A 16,766-nucleotide genomic window follows, 5' to 3' on the forward strand; every position below is an offset into this window, starting at 1 on the left:
GGAGATTTTTCACCTTGATGGCAAGCCTTGGGAAAAGCAGCACTTGGGGCTTGGAGTTGGTCACTGAAGGAGAGAGGCCAGGGTGTGGAGCAGAGCAGCAAGTAAGAGAAGAGTGAAAATGAGTGATTTAGCCAGAGTGATGAGTGAAATGGCCACAAACAGGATACTCTGTGGCCTCTGCAGGGTGATTACAGCCACAGCACAGCACAGCACCTCTCACAGATGTTTGCAGGATCAGAATGTGAACTTCAGAAAGAGAAATTCAGAAGAAGAGCAGACATCCCCCAGCAGGGGAGGGAGAAACACCATTTGGGGCTCTGGGAGAGGCTCAAGGATACCCATGTTCTGCAGGGCAAGGAACAAACCCCTCAGTGAGCATGGCCATGCTCTTCATCAGCCTTGATGAGACCCAGCACAGATGGGTGACTATCTCCAGAGCAGCCCTCTATTCCAGACCAGGCTCCAGGTGGGTTATTCAGGAGCACACAGCAGCTCCTTTGGATGCATTCCCTGCCAAGCAGCCGGCTTCCCAAAGTTTCCTGTTGTGGCTGAGTGGTCAGATAATTCATGTGACACGGTTCCTGCTCCCCACTGGGTGAACTTGCAAGCACAAATGTCACCATTTGTGAGCATAATTTTTCCTCTTCATGTATGCCTCTGGCATTTGCTTTCCACTTACCTTTCCTGCCAGTAACTTGCAATCATAGCTGGTGGGAGGGAGCAGAGCAGAGGGGCCACAATGGGGGCTCTGGTGCCCAGAGACAAATGCTTCTCATCTCCCCAAGAGCTCCTCCCTGGTGCCCAGCAGCTTAAATCAGAATAAATGCTCCAGAAAGTCACTGCTGTCAGGAGCTCTGTGTGCTGGCAGCAGCAGAGGAGGTAAATGCTGTATCTGCACAGCAGCCAGCACCTGGTGGCACCAGGCAGCTCATCCTGGCCACATGGGGACATCCTGCAGGACCAGACCTGCTGGGTTGGTTCTTCTTCTTCAACAGAACTGTGGGGACATCCTAGAGCTTTGGTCCATCTCCCATGGACCTCTCAGCCACAAGAACTAGGAGCAACAAGCTCCTGGGGGTGTTGACAAAGCAGGAATCTCTTGTGACAAGGGGTGTGCAAGCCCAGGAGCATCCTGGACATTGGCCAGGGTTGGGAGCCCAGGCTCACCAGCCATGGCCAGGTGTCCTGGTGAGATCCCTGTGCCCTGGACTCCCTGTGGGAAGCCACAGTGAGTGGCCACAGCCCTGACTCCACAGGGACAGGCAAATTCAGTGGCATGTGATAAGTGCCATGTGCCACAAGTGCCATGTGCCACTTACCTGCCTTGGGCTTTGAGAAGGCAAAGGGGATCACTGCTCTGAGCTGAATTTGCACAGGTCTGGACAAGCAGGGGTGGTCTGGGCACTAGACAAGCAGAGAACCTTTCCCACCAGCCTCAGCAGTAAGTGAGATATTTTCCCCTTCCATTCTAGCACAGTCTCACTGCAGATGTTAAACCTTCCCTGAGCCCTCCTTTCCCCACACCTTCATGCCCCCAGGAGCTCCCTGCAGTGACACCAGCCCAGCCCAGCACTCTGCTCTTCCCTGGTTTGATGTCTCAGGCAGTCCAGCCTGAGACAGGGGGAGGCTCTTCAGAAAACTCCTTGGGAGAAAGAGTTTTGGGAGCACAGGACCTGTGGTGTGCCTCTGATGAGAAAACCACATAGAGCCAGGTCAACATGAGGGAAAGGAGCATTAGGAACCCCAGGGACAAGGACTGTCCCAGGGATTCCCTGCAGGGAAGGGCAGGACAGAGGAGCTGCCCAGTGGGCACTGGACATTGCCCTGTGCCCCTCCAGAGGAATTTTGGACTGGTCCTGCCCAGCTGTAGTGACACATCAGCTCTGCCCCTTGTCCCAGAGGAAGAGCACCTACACACAGGTGCAAAGCAGGACTTACCTGCTCAGAAGGGCTGCTCTGAGCTGCCAGGGAGGTGCAGAGGGGATCCCACCCAGGGTGGTGAGAGCTCAGATGTTTCCTCCTCGAGCCATGGCTTCTGCTTTCATTCAAAGTGCTGCTGGATTCCTTCTTTTTCCTAGGAAAAAAAAAATCCTTCCTGGTAGTACGTTACTGCATGCCTGATGTAGAGTTCCTTAATTATATTACTTTGTTAAGACAAGGATCAGAGGCTGGTGAACTGCAGACTGTGACAATTTCAATGGCTGTTGCCATTCCAGCAGGCAAAGCCCCAGCACCAGGAGCTGATCCCCAGCAGCATTTCTGGAAGTTCAGGCTCCCTCTTCCCACAAACCCCATTGTATGCATAGCAGCATCCTTCAGGGAGATCTGAGCATCCCTCCTGAGCTGGGCTTCCCCACCCTGGGGGAGTCTCCAGCCCCACCAGAGCCTCCAGATCCCCCCCCAGTGTCCCTGCAGGAGCCACCAGGCCACTGGGCTCTGTGGCATGGAGACATTCTGAGAAAATCACCTTATTTTTTATCTCTGCTGCAGGAGGAAGCTCAGCCTGTGCTGATGACAATGTTTCAGGCAACCACAGCACCCATCAGCTCTCACAGCTGAGCCACTCTTGCCCAGGCACAGCCCCCCAGATGATGCCAAAATGCCATCACCTTTCCCATCATCATCACCCCTGCTCCCACCTCCCCGGGGGAAAAAACCCCAAAATCCACCTCAGCAGAAATGCTCATCCATCCTCTCTGCAAGCCAGCAGGGGTTAATGTTGTCAGCCATGACGTCAGGATCCCAATTTGTCCGGAGAGTCCCCCTCCCCAACCACAAACTCCCTCTCTCCTCCCCTCCTCTTGTGACTTTGCAATGAGCAGCAAAACTCCACAGGAGCTGCGGCAACAGCACTAGGGAGACATCCAGCCCTCCCTGCGAGAGCAGCTCCTGCTGCAGACAGGCATTTATTTATTTTTTACACATGCATATATGTATTTTTTTTATTTACCAGGCTGCGTTTGCTTTTCCTTTTTTTTTTTATTTTTTTTTTTTTTTCCTTTTTAGCTTTTTCACAAAGCCTCCCAAGTGATGAGCCTGAGATTTCCCTAGAATAAAATAACTGCACAGTGGGGCTGGGTGGCTTCCCCTTCCCCCCTCGGAAAATAAAGAGGAAAGGGGGAGCAAATAGGTAAAATCCAGAATAAAATCATATTGCTTGAAAACTCACACGTCCTCCCTCTCCCTCCCTCCCTCCCTCTCTCTCTCACACACACACACACACACACACACGCTCTTTCTCCTCCTCCTCCTCTCTGAAGGTGGGTAGCAGGAGCCATGCAACATCTGCAGAACCGGATGGCAAAAGAGCAGGAGGAAAAATAATCCAAGTGGAGTGCTCAGGGGACACTGAGTTGGGTTTTTTTTTCTTTTTCCTTTTATTTTTTTTTTTAATTTTTTTCCCCTTCTTCTTCTTCTGCTGCGTACCTGTGAGATTCGATTTCACATTTTGCTGAGCCCATTTTGGGGCATTTTATTTTTCTTTCTCTTGGGATTTTCTCCGTTGCCAGAGGATGTCTCTTGTTGAGAGGATGCTGAAAGGAAGAAGAAACGAATTCTTTGACTGGCACTGAAGGAGTGTGGGGGGGTATTTTTCCCCCACATTTTTTTATTTTTATTTTCATTATTCTTTTTCTCTAGGAAATCATCAACTGGGGGGGGGGTCGGTTTCTTTTTTCCCTCCCCCCCTTTTTTTTTGGAGGGGGATTTCAGAAGATCCATCTTTCTTTCCCCTCCCCTCCAAAGATTTTTTTTTTTCCATCCTTCGTCTTTGTGGAAATGTGGACATTTCAGGCAGACAGATTGAGTGGAATTGTCTCTGCTTTAGCAGCTCTTTGTGTCGCCTGCTGTGCGCAAAGGTAAGGACTGCGATCCCAGGCTGCAGGGACAGGGGGGCTGGCACGGCGCTTGTTTGTCTTGCTTGGGGTTTTCTCCATCGAGCTGGATGTGGGGAAGGGGAGGGGGTTCTTCCCCAAATCGCTATTGTTATTCCGAACCCGTGCCGCTCTAGGGGAGGAGGGATGCTCGTACATGAGATGAGGAGCAGACTCTGCGCACGGAGAGCGAGTGCGCGCGTCCCCCTCCCCAACCCGGGGGAAAATGGCCAAACCCAGGGGTTTGCAGGGGAAATGGAGCCCGCAGGAGCCCCGGAGCTGCGCCACGCACCCGGCTGGGCTGCCTTGGCCGTGCCCGAGCCGCACAGCACCCGGCGAGCTGCGCTGTGCCACAGCCCCGGCTCTGCGGAGCTCCGGGGGCGATGCCTCCGCTCGGATCCGCGGATTTACGGCCGGTGGGTGCCATCCATCCCCGCGTGTGTCACCGCACACCTCCGGAGCGCGGCACGGGGGGGCGCAGAGCATCCTCCCCTGCATCCCGGGATGCAGCTGTTCCCGGGCTATCCCCCTAACCTAACCCCCAGCCCTGCCAGGTGTGGGGCGCACCTGTTTGCTCGCCATCCGCTGCTTTCACACGCGGCAGGAGCGCTGCCCTCCCTGCGCACACCTGCGGGCAGGTGCGGCCGTCCCTGCGCGCTGCCGGGGGAGCTGTGGCATCTCCCTGCTCGCCAGGCACGGGGGCAGCGCCTTCCCGAGGCACGCACGGCTCCTGCTGGGGCTGGGGGGTGCTCAGATTTGGGCTGCCATCATTATAAACATCCATACACAGCTCCTGCTGGGGCTGTGGGTGCCCAGATTTCTGCTCTCGTCATTACAAATGCGCACACACAGGTCCTGGTGGGGTTTGGATACTCAGATTTCTTCCTATAGTTAAGAAAACGCACACACAGAGATTATGGTGGGGCTGTAGATACCCAGATTTGCTCCTATAATTATAAAAATGCAGGTCCTTGTGGAGCTGTGGGTACCCAGATTTGTGCCCCCAGTACTATAAACATCCACACACAGATCCTTGTGGAGCTGTGGATCCCCAGATTAGTGCTCTCATCATTACAGACATGCACATACAGGTGCTTGTGGGGCTGTGGGTGTCCAGATTTGTGCTCCCATGGTTAAGAAAATGCACACACACAGGTCCTTGTGGGGCTGTGGGTACCCAGATTTGTGCTCCCATCACTGTAAACACACACACACAGGTGCTTTTGGGGCTTTGGATACCCAGATTTGTGCTCCCATCATTACAAATGCACACACAGGTCCTTGTGGGGCTATGGATGCCCAGATTTGTGCTCCCATAATTATAAACATGTACATACAGGTGCCTGTGGGGCACTGGGTGCCCAGATTTGTGCTCCCATCATTACAAACACGCACATACACAGGTGCTCCCACCTTGCCCACACCATTCACGCCTGGTCCCGCCGTGTGGGGACACACATGGCACTGTCCAAGCCAATATGTGACATTTAGAGCCCACAGCACCCCCTTTGCTCAGAGGTGTGTCCTGCACGTGCGTTTGCATGACCAGCCCCGATTTTCACCCGTGTGTGTCTGCGCACAGCTAACACAAAACACTCTCCATGTGCACCAGCCTCCAGCTACTCCCACACAGCCCAGCCAGCAGCACGGGGCGCTGGGATGGAGATGTTTGGCTGCAAGTGTACGTGGAAATGCAGAGCACATGCCCAGTGGCACAGAATCAGGGGCAGAGCGCTCTGGAGCTCAGGAATCCAGAGCACAGGCTGGCTGTGTGCGCTCCCCGGGCGGATGCAGACCCACATTTGCCAGGAATAGCACTGGCATGCAGCTGCTGGCCCACAGCTGGGCAAATAATGACTCCTCAGTGGGAGGGATGTGGCTTTTTGAATCAGAGGGAGCACTGGCAGGCAAAAGACCTTGTCCTTGATCATGGTGGTTTATCCCCTCACTCGGCCACCTTGTAGCTGGTGAGGAGGAATGAGTCCCCGTGGCCCTATTCCCACTCTGCCCCTTTCTGCAGGGCCCCTGACACATTGTTTACTGTCTCTGCCTCAATTTCCCTGCTTATATTAACGAGGTAAACACTGGTTCCTGAGTTTATGCACTGTAGGAAGCCAAACAGAGGTGTGTAAATCCCCTGAGAAATGCACAGTGTCCGTATTATGAGTATGGAAATCTGTGTACCTAGGCATGGCTGTCTAGAGATGAGCAAATGCTGGTGCACACTCTCCATCCTCAATGCCAGGACTGTGTTTTGCACGCTGCAAAACCTCACACACCTGCAGAGGAATCCACAGGTGCAAGTGGACCTTGTAAGCCACACGGTGCTGTGGAAGTGCCCACCTGAGCACAGCTCTCTGGCCTTTCCACAGTGATTAAGCCATGCATACCAAGAGCTGTACCACTCTCAGGAGTGGAGCTCAGACCCTTTCCCCTGCCAGCACAAGGGCTCCTTGGTGGTCCATGCACCAGACCTGGGTGCTGCCCCACATTTGCACATCACTGCTGAGAAATTCCTGCACACCCAGAGCCCTGAGACCTGCCCAGGTGGTTCTACCTGCCTCATCCCACACCCCGAGGGAGACTAGGGAACCTCAGGAGCCTACAAATGCCTGTTTCTGTGCTCCTCATAAATGGTGTTTGCAGTCCAGCAGAGCAAGGTGAGCACCCACCATCACCCCCAGGCACCCACCATCACCCTCAGGCACCCCCAGCCCCTGACTGGGATGTGTTCACACACCTGTACACGCTTTGGAGCTGCACCCAGTGCTGTCCTGTGGCCGTGTGCACAGGCAGGGAGCCCCTACACCCTCGTGTCCGTGTGTCTGAGTGTGTGAGTGTCTGTGTGTCCGGGCAGAGGCCGTGCCGTGGTGCAGCTCCCCAGGCTGCCGGGGATGGGTGTGGGAGGCGGTGCTGACAGGCGGAGATGCTGTTGTGGTGGGTGATGCAAAGAGCAGCGCTTGTCAGCGCCGGGGTCTCCATTCTCATGCAAAGCAGGGGACGAGGGTGGCACAGAGGCACAAAACCCGATCCACCCCGCAGCACTGAATAGTCCAGTATTTATAGCATCCCCTGCTTTCTGCTTTCCCACCTCCAGCTTTGGCTTGGCCCTCGGGCTGGTTTTAGAAGGAGCTGTCCCCTCTTGCTGCGAGGCTGGGCTGGTGCTCAGGGGGAGATCTGCCCCCTCTGCGTGCAGGTTAAAGGGCTGGGAGGGAGAGGATTGCTGCTCTGGCACACACAGGGGAAGATGGACTCTCCTTTCCTGCCTCTGCCTCTAGATCTGCGTTGCTAAGAAGTCACAGTGATGCTGAGTGGCAGAAACTGAATTTTTACATGGCAAAGACCAGCTGTACATTGAGGCCATAGGGGAAGGAGGAGCAGGGTTTTCTCTTTTGCTTCAATAACCTGGGTGCAGTGAGAAGCAGAGGCTGCACTGGGTTGTGTGACAGAGCAGGGTCCCTGCTGGGGCCACCCGTGCTCTGGGGACCTTAGGACATGCCCAGACTGTGCTGGGTGATGCAAGACATGGAGCAAGAGCCCAGCCTGGCTGGAGAAGGGGAGTGAGACCTGCAGGAGAGAGGCTGCAGCTGCCCCACACACAGCCTGGGGGGCAGAAAGGACAATTTCTGCCTCTGTGGGCACAGGGAAGCCCCCCAAGTTGTGGGTCAGGGTGCTCATTGAGGGGTGCTCACACCAGAGGGATACCAAGGGACAGAGCTTGGGGTGCCCTGGAGTCAGGGTGGGCTGCAGGAGAGGAGCCAAAACACTACTGAGACTAAGCCAGGATGGCTATGGGGGGGGGCTTGTGGGCAGCTGGGGGCCTGAGAGCTGTGCCCAGGACAGAAAACACGAGAGACTGAAAAAACAGAGAGGCTCTGCCCATGGCTGAGGTGTTCTGGGCTATGGAGGATGCTGAGGTACCTGGCCAGGACCATTGGTACTACACGACATGACCAGAACTCTCTTCTTTTATATTTCAGCCCCTCCACTGGAAATATTTCTGTGGTGAAAGAGATTGTGGACAAGCTGCTGAAGGGCTATGACGTCCGCCTCAGGCCTGACTTTGGAGGTATGGAGTGAGCTGGGCAGGGGCAGGGGCAGGGACAGGGGCAGGGGCAGGGGCTGCTCTGGGTCAGTGCTGGCCATGGGCAGGGGCTGCTCTGGGTCAGTGCTGGCCATGGGCAGGGGCTGCTCTGGGTCTGTGCTGGCCATGGCCATGGGCAGGGGCAGGGGCAGGGGCAGGAGCTGCTCTGGGTCAGTGCTGGCCATGGGCAGGGGCTGTTCTGGGTCTGTGCTGGCCATGGGCAGGGGCTGTTCTGGGTCTGTGCTGGCCATGGCCATGGGCAGGGGCTGCTCTGGGTCAGTGCTGGCCATGGGCAGGGGCTGCTCTGGGTCTGTGCTGGCCATGGACAGGGGCTGTTCTGGGTCAGTGCTGGCCATGGGCAGGAGCTGTTCTGGGTCTGTGCTGGCCAGGAGCTGCTCTGGGTCTGTGCTGGCCATGGGCAGGGGCTGCTCTGGGTCAGTGCTGGCCATGGCCATGGGCAGGGGCAGGGGCAGGGGCAGGGGCAGGAGCTGTTCTGGGTCTGTGCTGGCCCCTGGGCCACCTGAGCAGGGTGTGCTCCCCTCAAACATCCCCAGCCTCATATCCTTGACCTCCTCCTTGACTCATATCCTATGACCTCCTCCCTCACTTTTCTTTCACCCCTCCTGTTTTTCCCTCCCTCCTTCCATAATCTCTGCACACAGCTGGGCTGCCCATGGTGTGACGTTTCTGGGGATATTTTGCCACAACAGAGACACTCAGCTTCTCCTCTGCTCCAAGCTTTCCTCCATCACATCATCCCTCATCCACTTCTGCTCCCAATGCCAGATATTTTGGCTGTTTTCCCTGCAGAGGGTCGAGGTGGTTGCTGGTGGGGCTCTAGGTTGGCCTGAGGTTGAGCAAAGCTGCTCCCTCACCATCAATGAGGCATAAAATGACCTCTGGGGAGCTGCCATTCAGCAGGAGGTGCAAGGATCTCCAATTCCTCCCTTGGGTCCTGTGAGCAAACAGGAGAATCTCCTGGTGGAGATGAAATATGAAAAATCTTTGGGCGCCATCCTGTACCCAGGTCCATTTCTTGGAGAGGAACAGGCACTGGAAAAGCACAGGGAGAGGGATTTGAGGACTTCTGAAATCAGCCTGGCTGTTTTAATTCTTTTCTGGGCAATGAAATTTCCTCCTCATGTGTGGGGCTGGGGGATGCTCAGCCCACAGGAGGGCAGCTACACACCAAGGTGTCATAGGACTGAGGGAAGCAGGCTCATGCCTGTGCTCTCAGGGAAAGAGAGGCCAGGGACAATTATTTACTGATTCAAGGGAGCAGTTTTATCCCAACAGGGCTGATCCATAGTTCCTAGAAGCTGGGAGTGGAGGAATATCCTCACTGATGCCATCAGGTTTTGAAGCACCCCAGTGTTTCACTGTTTGCCATGACCAAACCATCTCTTCTTGAAACCTCTGCTTCCCCTGCACCTCACCCAGACCTGCCCCATGCCCTGCCCACCCCACACCCTTCAACAGAGCCTCCTTCCATCCCCACAAACACCATCCACACCACCCTGAGGTGGAACAGGGGTTTTCAGGTGCTGCTGCTGCAGCCTGGCCTCAGGGAGGGCTCTGGGGTGGGGAGATGATGCCCATCCCTCCACAGAGCTCAGGAGCAGCTGGGCAGTCCCCCAGTGCAGTGGGAGAACCTTGGGATGCAGCATTCTGCAGGCAAACAGAGCTTCCCAACCTTCCCTCTCTCCTTTGAACGTGGCATTTGGCTGGCTTTGATTTAAAGGCTCTGCCCAGCAAACATGAAATGTCCCTATTACCTGGCCAGTCCTCATCACAGAAATTGCTGCAGTCACTTTTTATGAGGGGGAGAGGCACGGAGATGACATAAAACTGGAAGAGAGGCACGGTGTGCAGGCACGGCGTGATTGTGACAGAGAACAGAGGGGAGCAGAGTCACGGAGCAGAGGGAGCTCGGGCTCCAGCAGCTTTTGTTTCCTGATTCCAGGTCCCCAGGGCACCCAGGACAGGGCTCAGCCCTTCCTTGAGTGCAGGGCTGTGCTGGCCCTGCCAGATGTGTGCAGTGCTCAGGCTGGGCTGGGCAGGCACTGCGTCCTCCAGGGCTGCAGAAATGCCCCGTGGCATTTCATTTGATTTTACTCTGAATCCCCCAAGTGCAGGCTGCATTTCTCCTCACTCAAGCAAGGAAACAGAATTATGAGCATAACCCCCTTGCCTGTAATCCCCTCACTGTTGCCCTTCACCTTTCCTTGTCCTTCCCTTTGCTTGTGACAGCAAGGTCCTGGTGCTCACAGTGCAGGGGTCCCCAAACCATCAGCACCCCTGGCTCCCTCCTACCAGGACAAGCTTATCCAGGCAAAATTCCTGCAGCTGGGCTGACACAAGGGTCTGGAAGCTGAAGATGGTTGGTGTTTACAAGATCAGGGAAAAGGGTGGAAGTTTCTGCTGTACCCAGAGCTCACCAGTTCTCTGGGGTTTGGATCAAACCCATTTCTAGGTGAAATCCAGTGGGATCATGCCAGGAGATTTCTAACCCTGTGTGGCTCCCAGTCCATCCTCAGTCCTGCTGTGGAGAGGGTGAATTTCTTCCCAGTAAGTTGTGTGCAGCTGGCACAGCCACAGCACCCACAGGAACAGCTGTGTCAGGGGAGGCTCAGGTTGGATATTAGGAAAAGATTCTTTCCCCAGAGGGTGACTGGGAGCTGGAACAGGCTCTCCAGGGAATGGTCATGTCCCCAAGGCTGCCAGAGCTCCAGGAGGGTTTGTACAACACTCTCAGGCACAGGCTGGGGTTGTTGGGGTGTCCTGGACAGGGTCAGGAGTCGGACTGGATGATCCTTGTGGGTTCCTTCCTGCACTGAATGTTCTGTGATTCTATGGAAAAGGCACAGTTTGGGCAAAGCCCTGGGACCTGTGTGTGCAGCCCTGCTGTCTCCCAGGGATGGACTGGAGTTCCAGTTCCAGTATCCTGAGGACTGGACTGCTCTTCAGGACTCCACCTGGACTGTCCTGCCACCCCTCCTCTGCCTCCCAGCTGAGCCAAAGGGGTGTGAGCCCAATCTGTGGGGGAGGCAACCCCTCCACCCACCTGTGCTCTCATCCTGGGAGCACCAGGCAGGGTGAGCTGGGAATGGTCAAGGTGGCACCTCAGAGGGGTGGCAGGTCCTGCTGGCAGCCCTGTGCCCTGAAGGATGCCATGGAGCTATCTCAGGATATTTGGAGGGCTGGCAGGTCCTGGTGGCAGCCCTGTGCCCTAAGGGATGCCATGGAGATGTCTCAGGACTGGCCAAGGGCGACCAGGGGGTGAGGCTGGACAGGACTGGAGCAAAGCAGCTGCCCATGAAGCAGGATGAGCTGTGCCTCTAAAGGCAGAGCCTCCAGCTCTCTGTGGCTCAAGGAGGAGGCACTGGGGGCAGGAAGGTCCCAGCAGCCAGTGCTGGGTTCCTTAGAGGTGTAGGCACAGCAAGGTCCTTCCCAGACAGATTCCCATGTGAGAAATGCAGCCACAGAGGTGATGAACCAGTCTGGCTTCCCTGCCTCCCTTCCTGCTCTTTCCTGCTGCTTTCTCCACATTTTCCTGCTGCAGCAGAGTTGTTTCCTTCTGGCCATCCTGCCCCCACGCCAGTGGCAGTCACCCTGCACTGTCCCCACCCTCAGCCTTGGGGACAGTATCTCACCTCCCTGTCCTGGGTGCCTCCTCCATCCACTCCAGCCTGTAACAGGAGGAATTGGGATCCTTTGGGTGTGAAGGCACCTGGCAGAACCTGTTCCCATGTTCCACTTCCCATGGTGAGGCACTTGTGTGGCTGTGGGGCTGGGAAATGGTGTAAGAATACAGCAACATGACTCCTCTTCCAAACAGCAAGAAGGAGCACTTTATTGAAAAGCCACGGAATATATATATAAGGGAGATTGTGAAAAACAAAATAGAAAAAACTCATTGGTCAAAGAAGGAAACACCTCTTTGAAAACATGCTTTGTGCAAAATATCACGAGACACTCACAGCTTGGTGCTCAACACCAGGTGTCTATCTGGGTTTTTCTTTCTACCTTTCCTTGTTTTGTCTCTGAGAAAGATCCCCAGCCTGGGAAAGATCCTGGCTGGAACTAAGAAAAGCCAACAATCTGGGAAAAAAAACAGATTATGTTCTCCACGAGCCTTCAGCAGTGTCCACAGTTCTTCCCCCTCCCAGTTTTTCTAAGAGAGCCCCAAGGCTCATCCCAGCACTCCCACCCTGCCCAGGATGTGGTGCTTCCACAGCTCCAAACACAACTCTCCCCAGTCCTCTTTTTTTTTTTTTTTTTTTTTTGAAAAAGAGAAAGAGAACTCAGCCTAATGCCAAAAGGAGGACAGGCCTGCTGGGGATTGCAGTTCACTTTTTAATTTTGAGATGCCTCGTTAGCTCTGGGCCGAGCTGAGTGGCTGAGAAGCGTCACCACTCGCTCTCCTCCCTCTCCCCCACCCCTTGGAAACCCATCAGGCCCATGAGCAGGTCGGCTCTCCGGGGTGGTGCTGTGGCAATGAGGGCCCTGTGTCACCTGGGGAGTGGGGGGACACCAAAGGGGAAAGCTGGAGCTGTGTGGAGATGATAGAAAAATCTGGGAGCAGCTCCAGCAAAAGGCACCCTGGTTAGTGGGAGCAGCCTGAGGGACTTGTCCCCAAGCCCTGGAGTGTCACACCATGCTGGGACAATGCCAAGGTGGGCACTGAGGGGACAGGAGGGGGTCATGGCAAACAAAGAGGGCAACGAGGCTGGTGAGGGGCTTGGAACACAAACCCTGTGAGGAACAGCTGAGGGAGCTGGGGGTGTTCAGCCTGGAGAAAAGGAGACTCAGAGTGACCTTATCCCACTCTAAATTCCCTGAAAGGTGGCTGTGCTCAGGTGAGGTTGGTCTCTTTCTCCAGGCAGCACTGACAGAACCAGAGGACACAGTCTCAAGCTGCACCAAGGGAAAATTAGGTTGGATATTAGGAAAAAGTTTTTCGTGGAAAGAGTGATAAAGTACTGGAATGGTCTGCCCAGGGAGGTGGTGGAGTCACCATCCCTGGATGTGGCACTTGGTGCCATGGATTAGTTGAGGTCTTAGGGCACGGGTTGGATTCCATGACCTTGAAGGTCTCTTCCAACCCAGTCATTCTGTGAATTCTGTGAAAGGAGTGTAAAGGGTCTGGCCAGGGTTGTGGTAAGGATCTGGGTCTTTGTCCTGGTCCTGCAAAACCAGCAACAATGCAGAGAGAGGGTTTTGGTCTTTGGGGCAGCACAATGTTCTCACAGGGACACCAAATCACAGGTGGGTGCCATCCAGCTGGCCCTGAGGAATGGTCAGTCTGGGGGTGATTTATATAGCACACTAATTACACCATGAGACAAGCAGGATGTTCAGGGTTTAGGACTGGGTGAGCAAGGGATGCTGCAGAAAATGTCTGGGAATCATTGCAGAGCCATGGGCAGGGAGATTTCAGAGCAGCACCCTGGCTCTTGTAAGGGCTCTTAGGCACTCACTTTCCAAAGCATTAGCTCCATAGGAGAAAAAAGGAGGGAAGAAAAAAAAAAAAAAGGAAAATAAAGCAAACTAAGACCATATTGCCCCAGGGTAGAGGAAGCAATGAAGGAATGGCAGGAAGATCCCACTTGAGCTCAGTGACTCAGCTGCTCTCTGTTGGTGCAACGTTCCCAGCCCAAAACTTTGCAAGAGTTTCAAGCAGATGGCTCTTTATAATTTTCCAGCATCATTTGCAGGTCTTGGTAGCCAAAAGCAAGGTGAGGGCACTCTCAGCTCCTTGCTGCCAGCCCTCCTGCAGTGCAGGGTTCCTGGTGTTTCTCCTGGGGGATGTGCAAGTATCTGGAAATGACCATCAGCAGCAGAATGACTGTGAAGCCCTTGGGACTGCACAGTAAATCCTGGGTTTTCATTTTTCCCTGCCTCATTTTAAATTCACACTTCCCTGAGAAAAATCAGCACTTAAGGGGGTCTTGGGTTGCAATGAGCCTGTGTCCTGCTTCTCCTCTGCTTTGTGTCATGGGTGAGGATTCCCAGCTCTCACCACCACTACTTGGGATATCCAAACCCCTCTTTGCTGCAACATCTTGGCCTTGCTCCTCCCTGTCCCCTGCCCCTGCTGCTCTCAGCTCCTCTCTGCTCCATCACACCTCCACCCTCCTGGGCACCCTGCCCTGTTTATTCCCCAGTATTCCTTCTACAGCGGCCACTCCAAATCCAGTGGAGCTGGGGGTGAAATTCCCTGTGTAACAGCATCACTTGAAAGCCAGAATTGTAAAAATAAATGATTGCTGATGCATAAAGTGTTGCAGTGAAGCATCATCAGTGGTTCAGGGCTCCAAAACTGGCGTGGCTGAGTGGCTGCTGTGGCTGGCACAGATACAGCAGAGGATGGGGGGCTTGTGTTATTTCCCTGCCCCACCAGCCCTGTGTGCCCAGGAAACAGCTGCTGTCAGTGGTGCTGTGCTGGAAGGAGTGAGAATTTGGTTTCTTCCATGGTCAAGGCTGGTGGAACAGCTAAAGCCTTCCCAAAAACATCCCTGTTTTCCACTGCATGTCAGGTGGTGTTTTTTTCCCAACCAGCTAGCTTGCTTTGGATTTTTGAAGGGGAAGGAGGGGGGAAATTTTGGGAAAAATGATTCAGAAATTTCTGAGAACAAGCCAAAACATGTACGTGCTGGGTGTTTTTTTCTGTCCTAAGATGTTGGGGGATGAAATTGGCAGCACCTTCTGCAGGGCTGGCCCCTGTGCATGTGGAGCAGGTGTGTCCCCAGGGCCACCAGGGACCTGGCTGGCACCAGGGCTGTGTCCCCACTGCCTCTGGTGTGGGGCAGCACCTCAGAGCATGATGCTGCTGCAGGAGGACCAGGGTATGGGGCTGGAAGAGAGCAGTGGGTGCTGGTCCTGGGCTGCCTGTCCAGGGCAGGAATTGCTCACCTGCCTTTCTAGGCTTTGCTTCTCAGCTTTCCCTTCCTCTTTATGGCAAAAAAATGTTTAAATCTCAGAGCAGCCAGGTTCAATTCTCCTTTTCCTTCTGAGATGTCTTGAGCCAGCCCTTTTGGGGCAGGGAATTGAGATTTAGCAGGGAAGCTCTGGTCCCACCAGGGACAGCTCCTTTCTTGCCTGCAGGAGGATTTGCCCAGAGTTGTGCAGGGATGAACCTGAAATGCTTCACAGAGCCTGACTCCTGCAAGAAGTGTCACCCTTCTGTCCCCACACTGTGGCTGGGCAGAAGAGCAGCTCTGGGTTTGAAAGGAGGGGTAATTATGGATCAGGCTGGGGAAAGGAGTTAATTGAGGAGGGAGAGACAGAAACTGGCTGGGAAGTCTGTAAACCCCAGTTCACTCTAGCCAAAGGAAAGGTGGATACCTGCTAGGGCTGTCAGGAGTCCCACTTCCCTTCCTGAATGAAGATATTGAGAAAAGGCCATTTTTGGTCAGTAAACCTGGCTGCAGCCATGCAGCCCTCACTTCCTCCCCAGTTTTTGTGACTTCTGGCTCCAGACCATGGGTCACATCCTCTCTAGGGCTAATCCAGAAGGAAGATGACAACCTCCTGCTGTTGTGTCTTACTTCATTAACTGAAGTGGCAGGAAATGGAAGGATCCTGTCCTTCTTGGGACATATGTGGATGTTAACACATTGCCACATGATAGAATGTCTATTTTTTTTCACTTTGCTCTTTTTATATGAAATACATGCTGTGAGAAGGACTTGGAGGCTTTAAAGTCAGACACACAAGACTTCAGAAAATAACAGAATTGGGGTTTCTCTGGGGATCTGTATTTGGTCCCCTTGTGAGGGTGCATCAGGAGGAAAGGTCCAAGAGTTGCTTCCTCCTGAGCAGCCCCACAGAGCACAGCAAGATGCCATTTACACATGGAGCTGATTTTTCTCATTCCCTTCACTCCAGAGGGGGACAGGCAGGGGCATGGCAGTGGGGACAGGTAATTAGGGTGGGTTGAGGTGATGGTCTGATGCCAATTCTGGGACTGAGCACCCAAAGTTCACCTTGGATTTGTGTTTTCCTGGCTGTTTTGTGCTCAGCCCTGCTCTCCACACGGCATCAGCTGTTTTTAGGATGCTCTCAAGCACACCAGTACAGCAGGAGTGTGTTCACACCTCTCCCCCTAGAAGCCAGAGGTATCCCCTGCTGAGGGGTACCCAGTGAAAATGTGATTTTTCAGTATGCTCTGCAGCACTGGAGCCAGTTTGGAGCACAGCTCCTATTGATTTCAGCCACAGCTGTGAGTGCTCAGCCCCAGTGCCCCGAGAGAGGGACACACAGAGTTCACTGAAATCCTGAGCACACAGGAGCCCTGTGACACATCCAGTCCTGAGGAACAGGGTCAGCCACAAAAACATCCTCCCTGTCCTGTGGGATTCCCCCTCACTCACTGCAGGGCAGGCAGGGACCCCCTGTCTGTGCTGCCTTCCTGCAAATCCATCCTCTATCAATCAAGGAAAAGCAATGAGCAAGGATGCTGTGGACAGTTTAATTAAGAGCTGGCTCCATAACATCCATTCAGCAGCAGGCATCCTTCCACCTAACCTTCATCCATTTTGTCTTCCTCTTGATTTTCTTCTTGAGGGCAATAATATTTTAGGATATTAGACCAGCCTCTTCCTGCAGTGTGACAGAGCTTGTGAGCCTCTCGCTGCACATTGAACACCCTTGTGCATTCATGTGTGGCCACACTGATCATCCTCCTTTCCAGACAGGAATCTCTGGCACAGAGCAGTGGGGGCAGTTTTGGGGGAAGACAGCAATGGAGATGAGTTCCCCTGAGTCCCAGCCCAAAACTTGGGTTTCTGAGCAAGCTGTGTGCCTGC

The 16,766-nt window shown here is 54.2% G+C and overlaps 1 protein-coding gene across 6 annotated transcripts in view; it reads left to right on the forward strand.

Moving 5' to 3' along the window:
• The first annotated feature begins 2,797 nt into the window (after positions 1–2,797).
• LOC306808324 (gamma-aminobutyric acid receptor subunit beta-4) overlaps positions 2,798–16,766 on the forward strand; it is a 77,452-nt gene continuing 63,483 nt past the window's right edge. For 2 of the 6 annotated variants that reach the window (XM_079318782.1, XM_079318783.1), the window contains exons 1-2: positions 6,318–6,532; positions 7,853–7,941. In XM_079318782.1, coding sequence (XP_079174908.1) covers positions 6,336–6,532; positions 7,853–7,941 — 286 coding nt within the window. In that variant the 5' untranslated portion in view covers positions 6,318–6,335. Of the gene's footprint in view, positions 3,858–6,309; positions 6,533–6,768; positions 6,810–7,852; positions 7,942–16,766 lie in introns of those variants that run through there. The other 4 variants (XM_079318785.1, XM_079318784.1, XM_079318787.1 and 1 more) reach the window with 4 other exon arrangements.

This window comes from Erithacus rubecula (genome assembly GCF_903797595.1).
Source record: "Erithacus rubecula genome assembly, chromosome: 15".
Lineage (NCBI taxonomy): Eukaryota > Metazoa > Chordata > Aves > Passeriformes > Muscicapidae > Erithacus > Erithacus rubecula.